The 13,892-nt window shown below is 43.8% G+C and overlaps 1 protein-coding gene across 2 annotated transcripts in view; it reads right to left on the reverse strand.

Moving 5' to 3' along the window:
• Positions 1 to 1,195: 1,195 nt before the first annotated feature.
• Positions 1,196 to 13,892, reverse strand: part of KCNAB1 (potassium voltage-gated channel subfamily A regulatory beta subunit 1) — a 178,238-nt gene continuing 165,541 nt past the window's right edge. For both annotated transcript variants that reach the window (XM_083442886.1, XM_083442887.1), the window contains exons 11-14: positions 12,311 to 12,405; positions 10,098 to 10,218; positions 5,177 to 5,265; positions 1,196 to 4,968 (exon numbers count right to left, since the gene is read on the reverse strand). In XM_083442886.1, the coding sequence (XP_083299012.1) occupies positions 4,879 to 4,968; positions 5,177 to 5,265; positions 10,098 to 10,218; positions 12,311 to 12,405 (395 nt within the window). In that variant the 3' untranslated portion in view covers positions 1,196 to 4,878. The remainder of the gene's footprint in view (positions 4,969 to 5,176; positions 5,266 to 10,097; positions 10,219 to 12,310; positions 12,406 to 13,892) is intronic.

The raw sequence follows: 13,892 nt of genomic DNA on the forward strand, positions 1-13,892 counted from the left end.
GCAAAGAGGACAGAAGCTTAACAAAAGATGATTCAGTTAAGAGGAGTGATCACTGATATTAATTTGGTATAAATCACTGTCTAAAGAAATTTTGCATGTGGGATGTGTGAGTAGTAGGAACCCTAGGATTTGAAATGAAACTGCACGCAACAGTCTGCAAATGAGGCCTGTCAACCAGATGCCCAAAACAGTTTTTCTAGCATGAGGTCACAGTCACATTTTTCTAGCATGAGGTCACAGTTAACATTTCTTTATGGAAAGGTGGGCTGCAGGTTCACCACCTCTGTGCAAAAGTTATCTTTCATTCTGCTGCCCCCCCCCATTTTGTGTAAACTCTGCTTCCTTTAGGCCAGTAGTGGCCAAACTTGGCCCTCCAACTGTTTGGGGACTACAGTTCCCATCATCCCTGACCACTGGTCCTGTTAGCTAGGGATGATGGGAGTTGTAGTCCCAAAACAGCTGGAGGGCCAAGTTTAGCCACCACTGCTTTAGGCCGTGCTGTATCCTCAAAACTATTGAAAATAAGCTAAATTCATTGTTATATGGCAGGTATGATGATGTCATGGGGCATTACTGAACTGTGTCAGGATTTCATTGGGCAAAAAACTTTGGGGCTGTAGCAGTTGATTCCATAAATTAAGTTTAATTGTTCTCTTATCCTTTCTGCCGTCGATCAGCAGCAACTAGCTGACTTTTCTCTGGAACAGTGGTGCTGGAATTACCCTTGTTAAATTGCTTAAAATGTGAAGACAATGGGGGAAGCAGAGACACCCTGAGGATTTCTGTGAAGCCATGTAGGCCGTCTCAGATGAAGAAAAACTGAATAAATCTTCCGAAGAAGAGAGTGTGTCTCCAAGGCAATCAAAATTATCCTGACCTCCCCCTTCCCCCCCCCCCACTGCATTCCATACTTCAAATCAACGTATGTTAATAGTCACTGGTATCTTATGAGAGACACTGCCCTTTAAATCTGTCTTTAGCTAATGCTCTTGATGAATGAACATTTTCTTTCCTATCAAGCACTCTGTGTAATGTGGTTATCCCTACTGGGAAACAAAAGTAATATGTATTGATTTTCAAAGTAATGAATCAGAAAGATACAGTCCTATTTTAATCCTAATAATGTAGGCTCTCCACCACTACCCTCCCCACCCCCGCTCCACCACTCCAAATTAATGGATCCAAAGTAATTAAGCTAGGTGCATAAAATGCCTTTATTATGTCCAAGCAGAAATAGAAAGCAGTTCCTAGTATACAGCAGCTGAATTCATTTACACAGACCATTGCTTTGATTAAACACATTAAAAGAGGAAAAAGTATATTTGTTATTTGGAACTCGGTGCCTTCTGTAAACTCCGTTGCTAGGATTGTCCGATGAACAGTTCAAATGCAAAGGCCCTGCTCGATGGAGAGGAGGGAGGAGGAGGCTGCGATTCAGAAGCTTAAGCTTCACACATGGTGCGACCTATATGTGCAAATGCACCTTTGCTGCTTTTGGTGAGATGGTACATTTTCCATGTTCTAACCCAGACTTCCCTGTAAGTTCATTGCAGCGGCCGGAGCAAATCTTTGGAGAAGAATGAAAACCGAGATCTGTTCCTGCCACCGAAATGAGCTGAAGAAATTGTGCCAGGCAGAGAAAGACTATGTGCATTGAAGCTTTGCCACCCAGACCAGACGAATGGAGTTGAATACATGTGCATGATACCCCTGCCCACCAGGTGAACTGGAAGATTTCTGGATATGGAACTTGGCTTTATGGCCATTTGCAACAAGCGCAATTATCCATGAAAGCAGGTTTCACAGCAGTTGCCCCAGATCCAGGCTATCGTATGCAAAAAAGATGAAATGCTTGTTCACCATTTTGGGGTAAGGGTACTCATCTGGGGCCAGAGTTAGGTAATAGGAAATTATTGCTGATAAGGTACAGCAACAAAAAGGAAGCCATTGTGTAGCAGTGGGTATTTAGTATGCTTCTGCATCTGGGTCTTGAGCTGCAGTCCTATGGATTAGGCCCCACTGAGTACGCAGATTGCAGTTTGTGTCTGTCCTTTAGAGTGCAGGCTGTGGAAGTGAGATGTAGTAAACTAAAAGGATATTTGTACTGTCCATATAAATACGGTGTTCCCTGCTCAAAGGCCTTGGCACCTCCCCACTCCCAATTGTATGCACTTTTTTATTACAGAGGTGGGGAGCCACTCCAGATGTTGTTGGACAATAGCTCCATCCGCTGGCCATGCTGGCTGGGGTTGATGCAAGTCAGAGTCCAAGATCTGTAGGCTCTCAGGCTCCCCACCTGTGTTTTACGCTAGTGGATCTCAAAACCACTCTTGAGACTTCAATTAGACATGAAAAAGTGGACCTATCCACAAACGTAATAAAACATCTCAGCTGAGAAGACCTCATTTCTGTTGGCCAAGCCCATTGAAGAAAAAGAAGAGTCCTTGATAAGCTCTTTGCAACCCACAAAATCAAAGTATTCGTGGAAAGTAAAAAATGACAGGATTGTAGCTGGGAGGGTGTGCTGTTCCTAAATGGTGCTTTCAAATGCAATGGTTTGGAGGATTTCTAGAATACACATATGATAGAGATATACAAATCAAGAGGCACAGAACAGCTGCATTTCATCACTGTGGGATCATTGCCAATTGAATACAACCATGCAAATAGGGCAGGTTAGGAGTGGGAAGAAGGGAGAGGAGATCTCCTTATCTGTATTAATCATCTGCCCATCGAATGAGACAGATGGATGCCAACAACAGCCAACAACAACACCTACCCATCAAATGATTGCTTTCAAGAGCAGAACGGTGTGGCATCAGCCTACCTGGCTGTGCTGCCTAGGGCAGATGGATCTTGTACTCCAAAACATTGGAGGGCACCAGGTTGGGGAAAGCTGTTCCAGACACTTTCTAGTTCTTTGATTGCTGATGCTTATGGGCTGATTTACACACAACACTCGCAATTTTCAGTAATGCTGACTTCTAGCTACACTGCTAAAGGAGCTTGCCCAAACCAGCCAGCTTCCATTTGCACTTGGCAAAGCTTGATGTTTTTGGTATCCCACCACTGGTACTTAAAAAAAGATGCTCTTGTTGCATCAAGATGCTCTTGTCCATCACAGGCCATCCTGTGCAACTGGCATGTGCATGTTAAGTCCAGTGCTTGGCGAAATTACCATTAAGCAGCATAAGATCACTGAAAACCACAGCTGCCATGTGCCAAACAAGGACTGGGAACCAAAACCCATGATGTAATGATGATCCTAAATACAGTTTGGAAACGAAAGTGAGAAAAGGCAGAGGAGGTTGGGCAAACAAAAACATTTCCTGGGATCCATTAAACTGTGATGAAGTGCTTACAAACTGCATCAGGTTTTTTGATGGAGGTACAAAAGGGGAAATGAAATCCTTTCCAATACACCTTCAGAAAATTGTACAACTCTGCACATTTTGTACATTTATTATACATTATATTAGTTAAGTTTAAGTAATCAAAGTTGCAGTTACTACGTCTACAAGCTGCCAAAAGTAAAGCAGGTTTCTAATAAAACAGCATTAAATTATGGCATTTTTTATTTCTGTTTTTGCAGCAGCAAAATGATTATGTGAATTTTACTTGCCTAGCCTAGCCTCTTTCAGCCTGATCCTAAGCACGTTGACTCAGGTGGGGGGGGGGACCTCTGTTCTGATGGTGCAAACCTCGGGGGGGGGAGACATGTGGCCCTCTCCAGATGTTTTTGGACTCCCAGCTCCCATCAACCACTATGGCCAGCAGTTAAGGATAAATGGGTGTGGTTTTCCAGCAACATCTGGAGAGCCCAAGGTAAACCATCTCTGCTTTAAGCAGGTGATAGAACTACAGCCTTTACTGTTTTTATTTTTAAATGCCGTAAAGCTAATGGCTACAATCCATCTTAACTTAAGCACCGTGAAGCCTCTCCACCCCCCAAATGGGGAGTGTGAAGCATATGCATTCAATCCTGTGCACTTTTCCTTGGAATTAAATCCCAGTGTGTTCAATAGGACTTACATACTCCCTGCTAAGTGCGTACAGAAGTGTAGCCAATGGTTGCTTAGCTTTGGATGGATCGAGTCCATTCCCCACCCCCCAGTGAATCTGGAGCTACCATATACAACCTGCCTCTGAAATCCTAAAATAACTGGCAGGCATAGATGCCATCCCCTGTAATTCTATGATTTTCTGCCTTTAAATGGACAGCCTGTACTCCCCTAAACAAAGTCCAAACTAGGCTAGTACCCTAGAACTCAGATTCAGCATAAAAAAATGCAAATGGAAAAAACACACCCAAACTTACTCATCTTCAAGATAGCTCGAAGAATTTTTATGCTTGAAATTGTCTGATATGCGTCTTTGACCTATACCTGTATCTGGCTTTTGTGTTCATTGAAAAAATATATCTGTACATCCTTCTTCTAATTTCCAAGTAACTAAAGCTTAGAAGAAATCTTTTATTGTTTCTTTACAATGTGTATTTTCACTGCATAAATGGGAAGTGCCGAGAGGATAATAAGGGTCAACAGGGAGCGGGCACGACCCGGCGAGAGGTTGTGCACAAACTCTGCGGAAATGAATGCTAGCGCACAATGTCCTGCAGGATCTCATTCGTTTCAACAGGGCTTGTGCTGGAGAATCTGACTGTAGTAAAAAAGAAGAAGAAGCAAAAAAGCAAAGGCAATCTCAGCTGTAAAGAGAGATCGGCTGTGCTTTCGGATTCCGGCGCAGCACGCCGCCTTGGAGAATCTAGTAAACAACAGAGACTGCCGAATAATTCTAATCAGGATATTATTGACTTGGTACTGTACTAAGTACAGAGCGCTATTTTAGCCATGCAGTCCAGTTTAATCATGCAATGCATTAGGATCTGTAGTCCTTCTTGCTGTAAGGTTTGTTCCCCAAGATGTTATCGATCTCGTTCACAATGTGGGACGTCATCTTCGGAAGAACCTGTAAGCATAAAAGTGGGCGGCATATGTTCAGGATCATTACGTGCTTTCAGTTCACCAATTAAAACAAAAACGGCATTTTGCTCCAAAGGAATGCAGGTACAGATGGGTTATGCGCTGTGTTCAGAATTTATATACGTTTGAATAAATTTGCCTATTTTGATCATCCATTTGCTTCGGCTCATCACAAAGCAGGATTTTGTACTTGCCTGTATGGCACCAAGATTCTCTATTAGCTGCTCCGGATTGGAAGATCCTAAGAGGACAGAGCTCACACCCTCGTTACGTAGACACCATGCTGGGAAGACAGAAAAGCCCATGGCTGGGTTAGGGCTGGTATCGGTTGATGCTGGTGAGCAACCTTAGTTCAGAGGCATATCTCATTTAGTGGTTAAGACCTTATCATTCAGACATTTTTCCAGATGTGGCACTTGGCTACAAACAAAACTTGCATATGCCCAAACAAAACTTGCATATGCCCAATCTCTATTGCAGGGACAGGCTAGACCATGGGTAGGCAAACCAAGGACCGGGGGCCCGGATCTGACCCAACTGCCTTCTAAATCCAGCCCGTGGATGGACCAGGAATCAGTGTGTTTTTGCATGAGTAGAATGTGTCCTTTTATTTAAAATGCATCTCTGGCTTATTTGTGGGGCAAAGGAATTCATTCATTCCCCCCCTTCAAAATATAGTCTGGCCCCCCACAAGGTCTGAGGGACAGTGCTGAAAAAGTTTGCTGACCCCTGGGCTAGCCACTGAAGAATGGTCACTGTGTACAGAGGAGAGGACATCGGGAGAATGGGGTGTTGCAGACTGACTTGGGTCAGTGACCTGGGGGAACCTGTAACAGCCAGGAGACGAGAGTCAGGGGCAGGAGAAGCTGCAGGGTTGAATAATGAAGAACAGGTGCAGGAGGAGGAAGAGATAGATCAGGCTGCTGTAGAGTTGAAGGCTTCCACATCTTCTCCTGCCCACACCTCTCCTGCTCTGCTGTCTTCCAGGACGAGAAGAGGATTGAAGAGGGAGGAGCAGAAGCAGAAGCAGTCTTCACCTGCTTGTGTATAGCTCAGGTGGGGAAGATACATAACCTGAGGCCTCTCTGTTGCTGCAACAGCCTCATCGAGTGCACGGCTAGGAGTAGCTGAGGGACCTACGACTGATAGACATGCCTTTTCCTAACTTGCAAGTGTACTTTTGACAATACACTTAATTCTGCCCTCTGGACATTCCGTACTGTGACAGGACACCTTTTCAGCTCAAGGGCCACATTCCCTCTCTAGGCAGCTTTTCCAAGGGCCACATGTCAGAGGTAGGTAGAGCCAGAAGCAAAAAGCAGGCAAAGCAACAAAATAAATGAAATTAGGAGCACACAGGTGATGGTGCTGAGGTGAACCGAAACCTATTCTGTGCAGCCACTTTGGGCTACTGGCTTCTGGGGAACGTCCATTGTCATCACGTACTGCCTTTGCTTTCTCCCCGGTTGCAGATGATGAGAAGCTTGTTCCTTTGCTGGTTTGCAAAACTGTGACGAGTGCTTCACGGCTTATATTGTCTAGCCAGCATCCAGAGAAGTGGGATTGGGCCGCATTGCTTACCTGGTTTCCCAATGTGGAGGACGCTTCTGGTAACTGACAGAAAGAGACGGAGGGGTGAGGTGATGGGCAGGTTGGTGCAGTGCAGGTGCTATGGCAGGAGCAGGGAATTAGCTTCCCCTCTGTGTCCGCACCATGCCTGCCTCCCTAGTGTCTCGCCCCTCTCAGCTACCAGCAGTGACCTCAGCATTCGGAAGTCAGGTAACCAGCACTGCCCCATCTTTCTGGCTGCTACAGAATCTGGATTGTTTTGTTTTGTTTTAAACTTATTCCTGCACTGAATGTATTAGCTGATTTTTTTTGAAAAGTCATCTGCCAGGGCCAGAAGTGATATTTGAACTTCATCAGACCATTTATCTCCCACCCCGTCATCCCTGTGAAACATTTAAATCGAGTCTTTGGCAAGGCAAGAACGAGACAGCACAGTTAAACATGATTAATGGTCTCTCTTGAATTTCTGCGCTGTGTTAGCTTTATTTTCGCAGCCTGAGTCAATCAGGGCTACACAGCTGTTGGGAGGGAACTGTGCTAGGGGAGGGGAAAAAAAAAAGATTAAAGGGGAAAAAATCCAGTCCTGCTCATGATTATTTCATAGTAATCACTAGCCCAACTTTGTTGCTGTCATCCATAAAAACAGCTATTCTTCCTACCCCCAAAGATAATGCAGTCAGTAGCTGTATCCAGTACGCAACAAGGTACTTGGATGACTTTTAAAATATTTGCATTCCATAACCAGGCTTGCTGTATTGTTGGGTAAAACAATAGACATCCTGGAAAAAGACAGCATTTTTACTGCAGCAGCAGGCGGAAGGAAATTAGGGGATAAATCACAGGTCAGGGGTAGAGCATTTCTTTTCTGGCAGAAGATCCCAGGCTTGGTTCTTGGCATCTCCAATTAAAAGGGTCCCAGAGTCGGAGGATATATCTGCCTGAGACCCCCAGGAGCTCTACTGCTAGAATAAACAGCACTGGGCTACATAGAGAAATGTTCTGATTCAGTATAAGGCAGCATCATACATTCATTCCCCGCTAGGTCTCTGTGGGTCACCTGAAGATTTGGCTTGCATCCATATTGGGAGGGACTTGCAAGTGGAAATCGGAGAGAAGTTAGTTTGATCCAGTTAACATTTTTAGGTAAACTTACCTAATTTGTGCTGCCCGAAACAAGGTGTGAACTAAAACAAAAGCAATCTTCAAATTTTGCAATTCTTTGAATTTTGCAATGCAGTTATCAAGTCAAGTAACGCATACAAAAATGCATGCACTGGAGTAAAGTGTACATAAAAATGCACAAATCAGTGGAAAAAATGAATTATGTTGGGGGAAACGGCTTTGCAAAAAATGTGTGAATTTGGCAAAACTGCGTACAGATACATGCATATTAGATTGAATTCACTAAAATGGAGATGAAATTTCACAAGGACTTTTATTAGAATTGCTAACTGATGTGGAAGTGTGGAGAACTGATAAAATTTGGAAAGTGAGAGAAACAAAAATTGACGGATTGGCTCATCCCTACTTGCTAGAGCAAAACCACAGGAGCTGAGAACACCCGTGCTGAGAATCAGTGAGGGACCAGGGGCCAGGGTGTGTCCCACTTCAGCCTGAAAAACCCAAGTCTAAATCAGTACATTATTTTGCCTCTGTCAGTCATGGCAACGTCCTTTGCAAATATGAGAAGAACAATTATCCTCTGCCAGAAGCTGTTATTTAATCAGATTCTGCTTTGTGGGAATTATCTCAGTTACAAGGGGATTTATCTTTATTGCCCTAACTGTGAACTGTCCTAGTGTTTTGAAAGGACTTCCTTCTAAATCAGGGATAGTTGATGTGCTTCCTTGCCAGATGTGGACCTTCAACTCCCATCAGCCCCAGCCAACATAGCCAATGGTCAGTGACGATGGGAACAACATCTGGAAGACCCCCATAGCTTTTCCTCTTCACTGGCAAGTCTTTTAGCCTCTTTCCCAAAGGGATGCTGCATCTGTTTCTTAGGATTTCATGGTACACTCAATTTGTTTTAATCAGGGTTGCAATTAATTAATGTTTGATTTGTTAATGATTATTTGATTAAACCCTTTTAATCAGCCAAATACTGTCCCTAATTTAATCAGCCAGCAGGTTTTTCTATTAAAAAAAATATTTTAAAGGCAAGAGCATTTCCCCTTTTCTTTCACATATTAGGGAACTTCTAAGATTATGCTTGCTATGACAATGTGGTGCACATTATCTAGAAACATGTACACTTCCTACTTCAGAAATATGGTTTTTACCCCTTAAGTAAATATATGCAAATGTAATCAATAACCACAAACCAGCTGAAACTCATATGAAAAGCGGCATGGTTCAGTGGTAGAGCAAAAGGTCTTAGGCTCATTCCTTGGCATGCATTTCTAAGTAGGGCTGGGAGAGAACTCTGCCTGAAATGCTAGAGATTATTATTATTATTATTATTATTATTATTATTATTATTATTATTATTAATTTCTTTATAGCCCGCCCATCTGGCTGGTTTTCCCCAGCCACTTTGGGTCAATACTGACCTAGATGGTCCAAAGAACTCAGTACAGTCATACCTTGGTTGTTGAATGCCTTGGTACTCATATGTTCCGGCTCCTGAATGATCAAAACTCAAAAGTGAGTGTTCCAGTTTCCAAACATTTTTTGGGAAGCCGAACGGACTTCCGGAACACATTCGAAAACCAAGGTACGGCTGTATATGATAGCTTCCTATGAACCTTAATTGATCATAAGACGCTTGATTAAGTTGGGTGTTGTTTCTTTATGCCACCCTCAGATTTGGAAAAGCAGTATAGAAATGATTTAGATAAATGCACAAAATAAAATTAGCCATTGAAGACCACTGCAACCAACTCTCAAAAATGGCATTGGATAAGTACCTCCTTTGTATCGCAAGCAGCTCACAGTGCCAGCCCAACTGAACATCACTAATGATATAGGTTTCTTGGGGGGTGGGTGTATTTGTCTATGTGTTCTTGACATAATAATAGTTCATTAAAGGTAAAGGAACCCCTAACCATTAGGTCCAGTCACGGACGACTCTGGCGTTGTGGCGCTCATCTCGCTTTATTGGCCGAGGGAGCCCGCGTACAGCTTCCAGGTCATGTGGCCAAGCATGACTAAGCCGATTCTGGCGAACCAGAGCAGCGCACGGAAACGCCATTTACCTTCCCGCCAGAGCGGTACCTATTTATCTACTTGCACTTTGATGTGCTTTCATTAGTGGTGGATTATGGGGTTATACTGTAACCAAAGAGGGATTCTCCACCCCACCCCACCCCACCCAACATTTGTGGTATGAAAAGTTACAGGATTGCAGCAGAAAGTTACACACTATGCACTGATTGGAAGTGAAGCAGTGTGACTGCCCCAAAACCCGAGCAGGCACAAACAGTATTGAATGTGGAGTTGTGTCTGACTTCGCTGATAGCATCATGAATACAAATAGTTATGAATACACAATGCAAAAGACATTTGGAAGTGCCCCTAGGGGGGAGGACTCCCAGAATCACTCACCAACAGCCAGCTGAGGTAGGGTGCATCCAAGGCGTTCAGCAATGGGGAAGAGATCTTTCAGCTTCGACTGCTGTTTTCTCCCTTCCTCACTCACAATCTTCTCCTTTAGCCACTGATAGCACTGGGGAAACAGAAGACAACAAGATGTTAAAAGGAAGACAAACCTTAGAACTGTTAAGTTGTGGGTGAACATATCAGACGACACAGCGATTCTTCAAACAGCTCTTGTTTATTCACAGGCCAGAACAGAACTGAACTGAAGAGTTCAGCCAGCCTGCTTATATAGAGCTACAGTACAACGTAACTGTAACAATTTTCTAAAACTATCCAATTACTGAATGTCACTTTCAATCACTTATTTGCATAACTATCTACAGTATCCCCCTGCTGGCCCAGGGTGAGAACTTCAGTACATAACACGAACCTTGCAGTTTAAATCATGCGCTGCACTGTTAGAGCCGCTCTCTAGGTCACAACTGCCAAGGGTGCTGGCAACTCACTGTGTAAGCTGAGGCCATAGAGTAGCATTTCCCCATCAGCAATGGCAGGGGTGCAATGTGATATGCGATAGCTTGAGCACATGCAGTGAACACTAAACATTATGGCAGAGGGATGGGAAACTGGGCTGCAGCTGCCTCTGGTATGACATATTGGCCAACTCAAGGAGTGCTTTCTCTGGGCAGTACTTGTTTCCCAATGTTTTAGTGCTCTCTGGGTGAAAGAAGGAGCTCAATGAGTTTATGAATGCCATGCTCTGGAGAGAAACGGGGGAAAAATGAGCTCCTGGCTCTCACTCGCAGAGCCAGCAAGCAAACAAAAACTAAGTTATCCTTTGGCTGCAAATCTTTAGCGCTGGACAAATCCATTTTCCTTAAACATGTGGAGCTTTGATGATTGCTTTCAAACATACCACAATGATTTCAGTGTGCTGCCATCCTTCAAAATGTCAAACAAGGTTGCTGTGAGGGGCATGGGGGTGGTGGGTTGGCAACAGTGACAGTATGTCACAGATAACAGGCTATACTAAACAGGCTGCAACAGCAGCCAGTCAATGTGTCTGGACAATTCATGTCAATATGTCCTTGTTAAGTTTCCTTTAAAAAGGCTTAGAAGCAATTCTGGATACAATTTGTGGCTGACATGCCAGCTTGATTTAATCAATAACGCCAGGAACGAAAACACTGATATAAGTGTTTCAGAGCAGACTAAAGGCTGAGGAGGGACATCTGTTGGTCTTCAGTATATATATCAAGGCTGGGAAACCTTTTTCAGCCTGAGAGATGCATTCTTTCCCTTGTGGGCAACCATTGGGGGCCATGGGCAAGTGGTGGATGGTGTCAGAGGCAAAAATGTCAGAGGCCAACTGTTCAATTGCATCCCAGTCTGGTGCAAAGATGCACAGCCACGGAAAAGTTTAAACTGTCTCTAGGTCTCCTCCACCTCCACCTCTTGCGTTGTGAAAGCCTATCATGTATTCTTATTTAGCCCCACACAAATGAATCTTACTAATCAGTGTTATGTACTGAGTTGAAAAGGATCCAAAATGCAGCAGTCTGATTGGTCCCAGAACAATGCAGCAGTATGATTGGTCTGCAGGAGCCACCCAGTCCAGCTCCAGATGGAAGTGAATCTACAACCTGATTGGCCTACAGGAGAATTCCGGAATTAGCCAATCACGTGCAGCCCATTGTGTAAATAATGTATATAAAGCAGATACTTTGAGGGGACTTTCATTCCTCCTCACCACTATGAGCTGAATAAAGAGGATGAAATCCACTCTCGACTCTGAGTATATTTCAATCAGGGAAGCAAGAAGAGATAACATGGAAACATGTATGTAACAGGCAACTTGGATGTTCTCCAAGAATACTTAATGAAATCAGAATCTCTATCCACTTTATGAATAAAATCAAAATGGCAAGCAATGGGATAGGCTTGTATCTCATGCTAGTCATACTCGGCGTAGACCTCAGCAACAATGTTCTCATTAATGCTGAAATCTTGATTGTCAAGGGAATTATTATTATTGTTGCTATTTATTAAATTTGTATACCGCCCTTTACTTGTAGATCTCAGGGGAAATTCTTTCCGTCATTCAAACATGTGCTTCTTCACACTTTTCACCTACCATCTTGAGCTCAGAAAAGACGTTTCTCTAGAGCACGGGGGAAAATATATTGTGATCGTACAAGTGGTTAGCATGGGGGAAATACCTTCAAAGAAGCCCTTGAGCTTTCGGGAATTCCATTGGCGTATTTCCCTGAGACAATCCCACAGGCGAGAGGGGACCACGTCATTGCTCCAACTCCTGCAGAACAACCAATCAGACAAGAGATAGCACTGAGATACAGTGGTACCCTGGGTTACATATGCTTCAGGTTACATACGCTTCAGGTTACAGACTCCGCTAACCCAGAAATAGTACCTCAGGTTAAGAACTTTGCTTCAGGATGAGAACAGCAATCGTGCTCCGGCAGTGTGGCAGCAGCAGGAGGCCCCATTAGCTAAAGTGGTGCTTCAGGTTAAGAACCGTTTCAGGTTAAGAACGGACCTCCGGAACGAATTAAGTATTTAACCCGAGGTACCACTGTAATGTTAACATGATCCTGTAGACACCTCTCTCTCTTTTCTCTCTCTCTCTCTCTCTCTCTCTCTCTCTCTCTCTCTCTCTCACACACACACACACACACGTGTGTTACGGATTACATAAGCAAATAAAAGCAAACATATACCACAAATGACCAAAGTACCTTTGCTATGAGGAAAAACTACATCATTTGTCCTTTACAGTTTAGAAAAACAGAAGGCTGAGCTTCCAGGGGCTGGAGGGCCGGAGGCAACATGATAGAGTTTTATAAAATTACAGATGGTGTAGAGAAAGAGAGACATTTTCCTCCCTCCTTCATAATAATAGAAGCATTCAATGGAATGGGAGCATTCAATGGAACCATTGCTTAGTGGGCAGAACCACAGCAGATTCCTGACAGTGGGACCAGTGCTATTTTACTGGGAGAGGGAGGGAGAGGGATGAAGGCCGTATCTTGTGCGGATTCCCCAGCAAAGCTGATTCAGTATTCCCACAGCAGCTTCTGCACAGCTTCTACCGCTTGGTAAGCGACAGCGACTCCATCGCTGGGCAAGTGAAACTGATTGGCAGGAGGTTCGGGAGAGGCAGAAACAAACAATTCTTCCCGCAAAGCATAATTAAAACATGAAATTCATCGGCACGGGACATTGCGATGGATGCAAACTCAGACGGCTTTCGGAGGGGAAGAAGGCAAATTTGTGGAGGAGGGTGGGTCTGCTGGCGGTTGTCAATCATGAAGACTGAATCATGAAGATTGAATGATTCACTACCTCTCTTGAAAGGCAGTGAATATTAGTTGCTGGGAAGCAACAATGGAAGAGAACTATTTTTTTTTTTTAGTGATTTAAACAATTTCTGTATTGCTGGACTTGTGAGTGGTGTACAAGAAATACAATACAGAAAAGGGAAGCATCATTTTAAACTATAAAATCAGACTCCAACTTAAAATGCTTGCTGGAATAATAATAAAGTCTTCAGTAGGGGCTAGAAGCTGCACAGGAGGTGGTGGGAGGTGCTGTCTGACCTCAGCTGGAAGATTGTTCCATAAAATTGGACCCACAACAATAATGCATGGCTTCTGGAGCATCTGAGATGCGCATCTGAGCCAAGGGGGACTGCTAACATTGAAGACTTCAATAACTGGGCAGGGATATTAGGGATTAGGTGGTCCTTGAGGCACCCTGGGCCCAAGTTATTAAGTGCCTTGT

The sequence above is a fragment of the Podarcis tiliguerta genome (assembly GCF_965153285.1).
Source record: "Podarcis tiliguerta genome assembly, chromosome: 5".
Classification (NCBI taxonomy): Eukaryota; Metazoa; Chordata; class Lepidosauria; order Squamata; family Lacertidae; genus Podarcis; species Podarcis tiliguerta.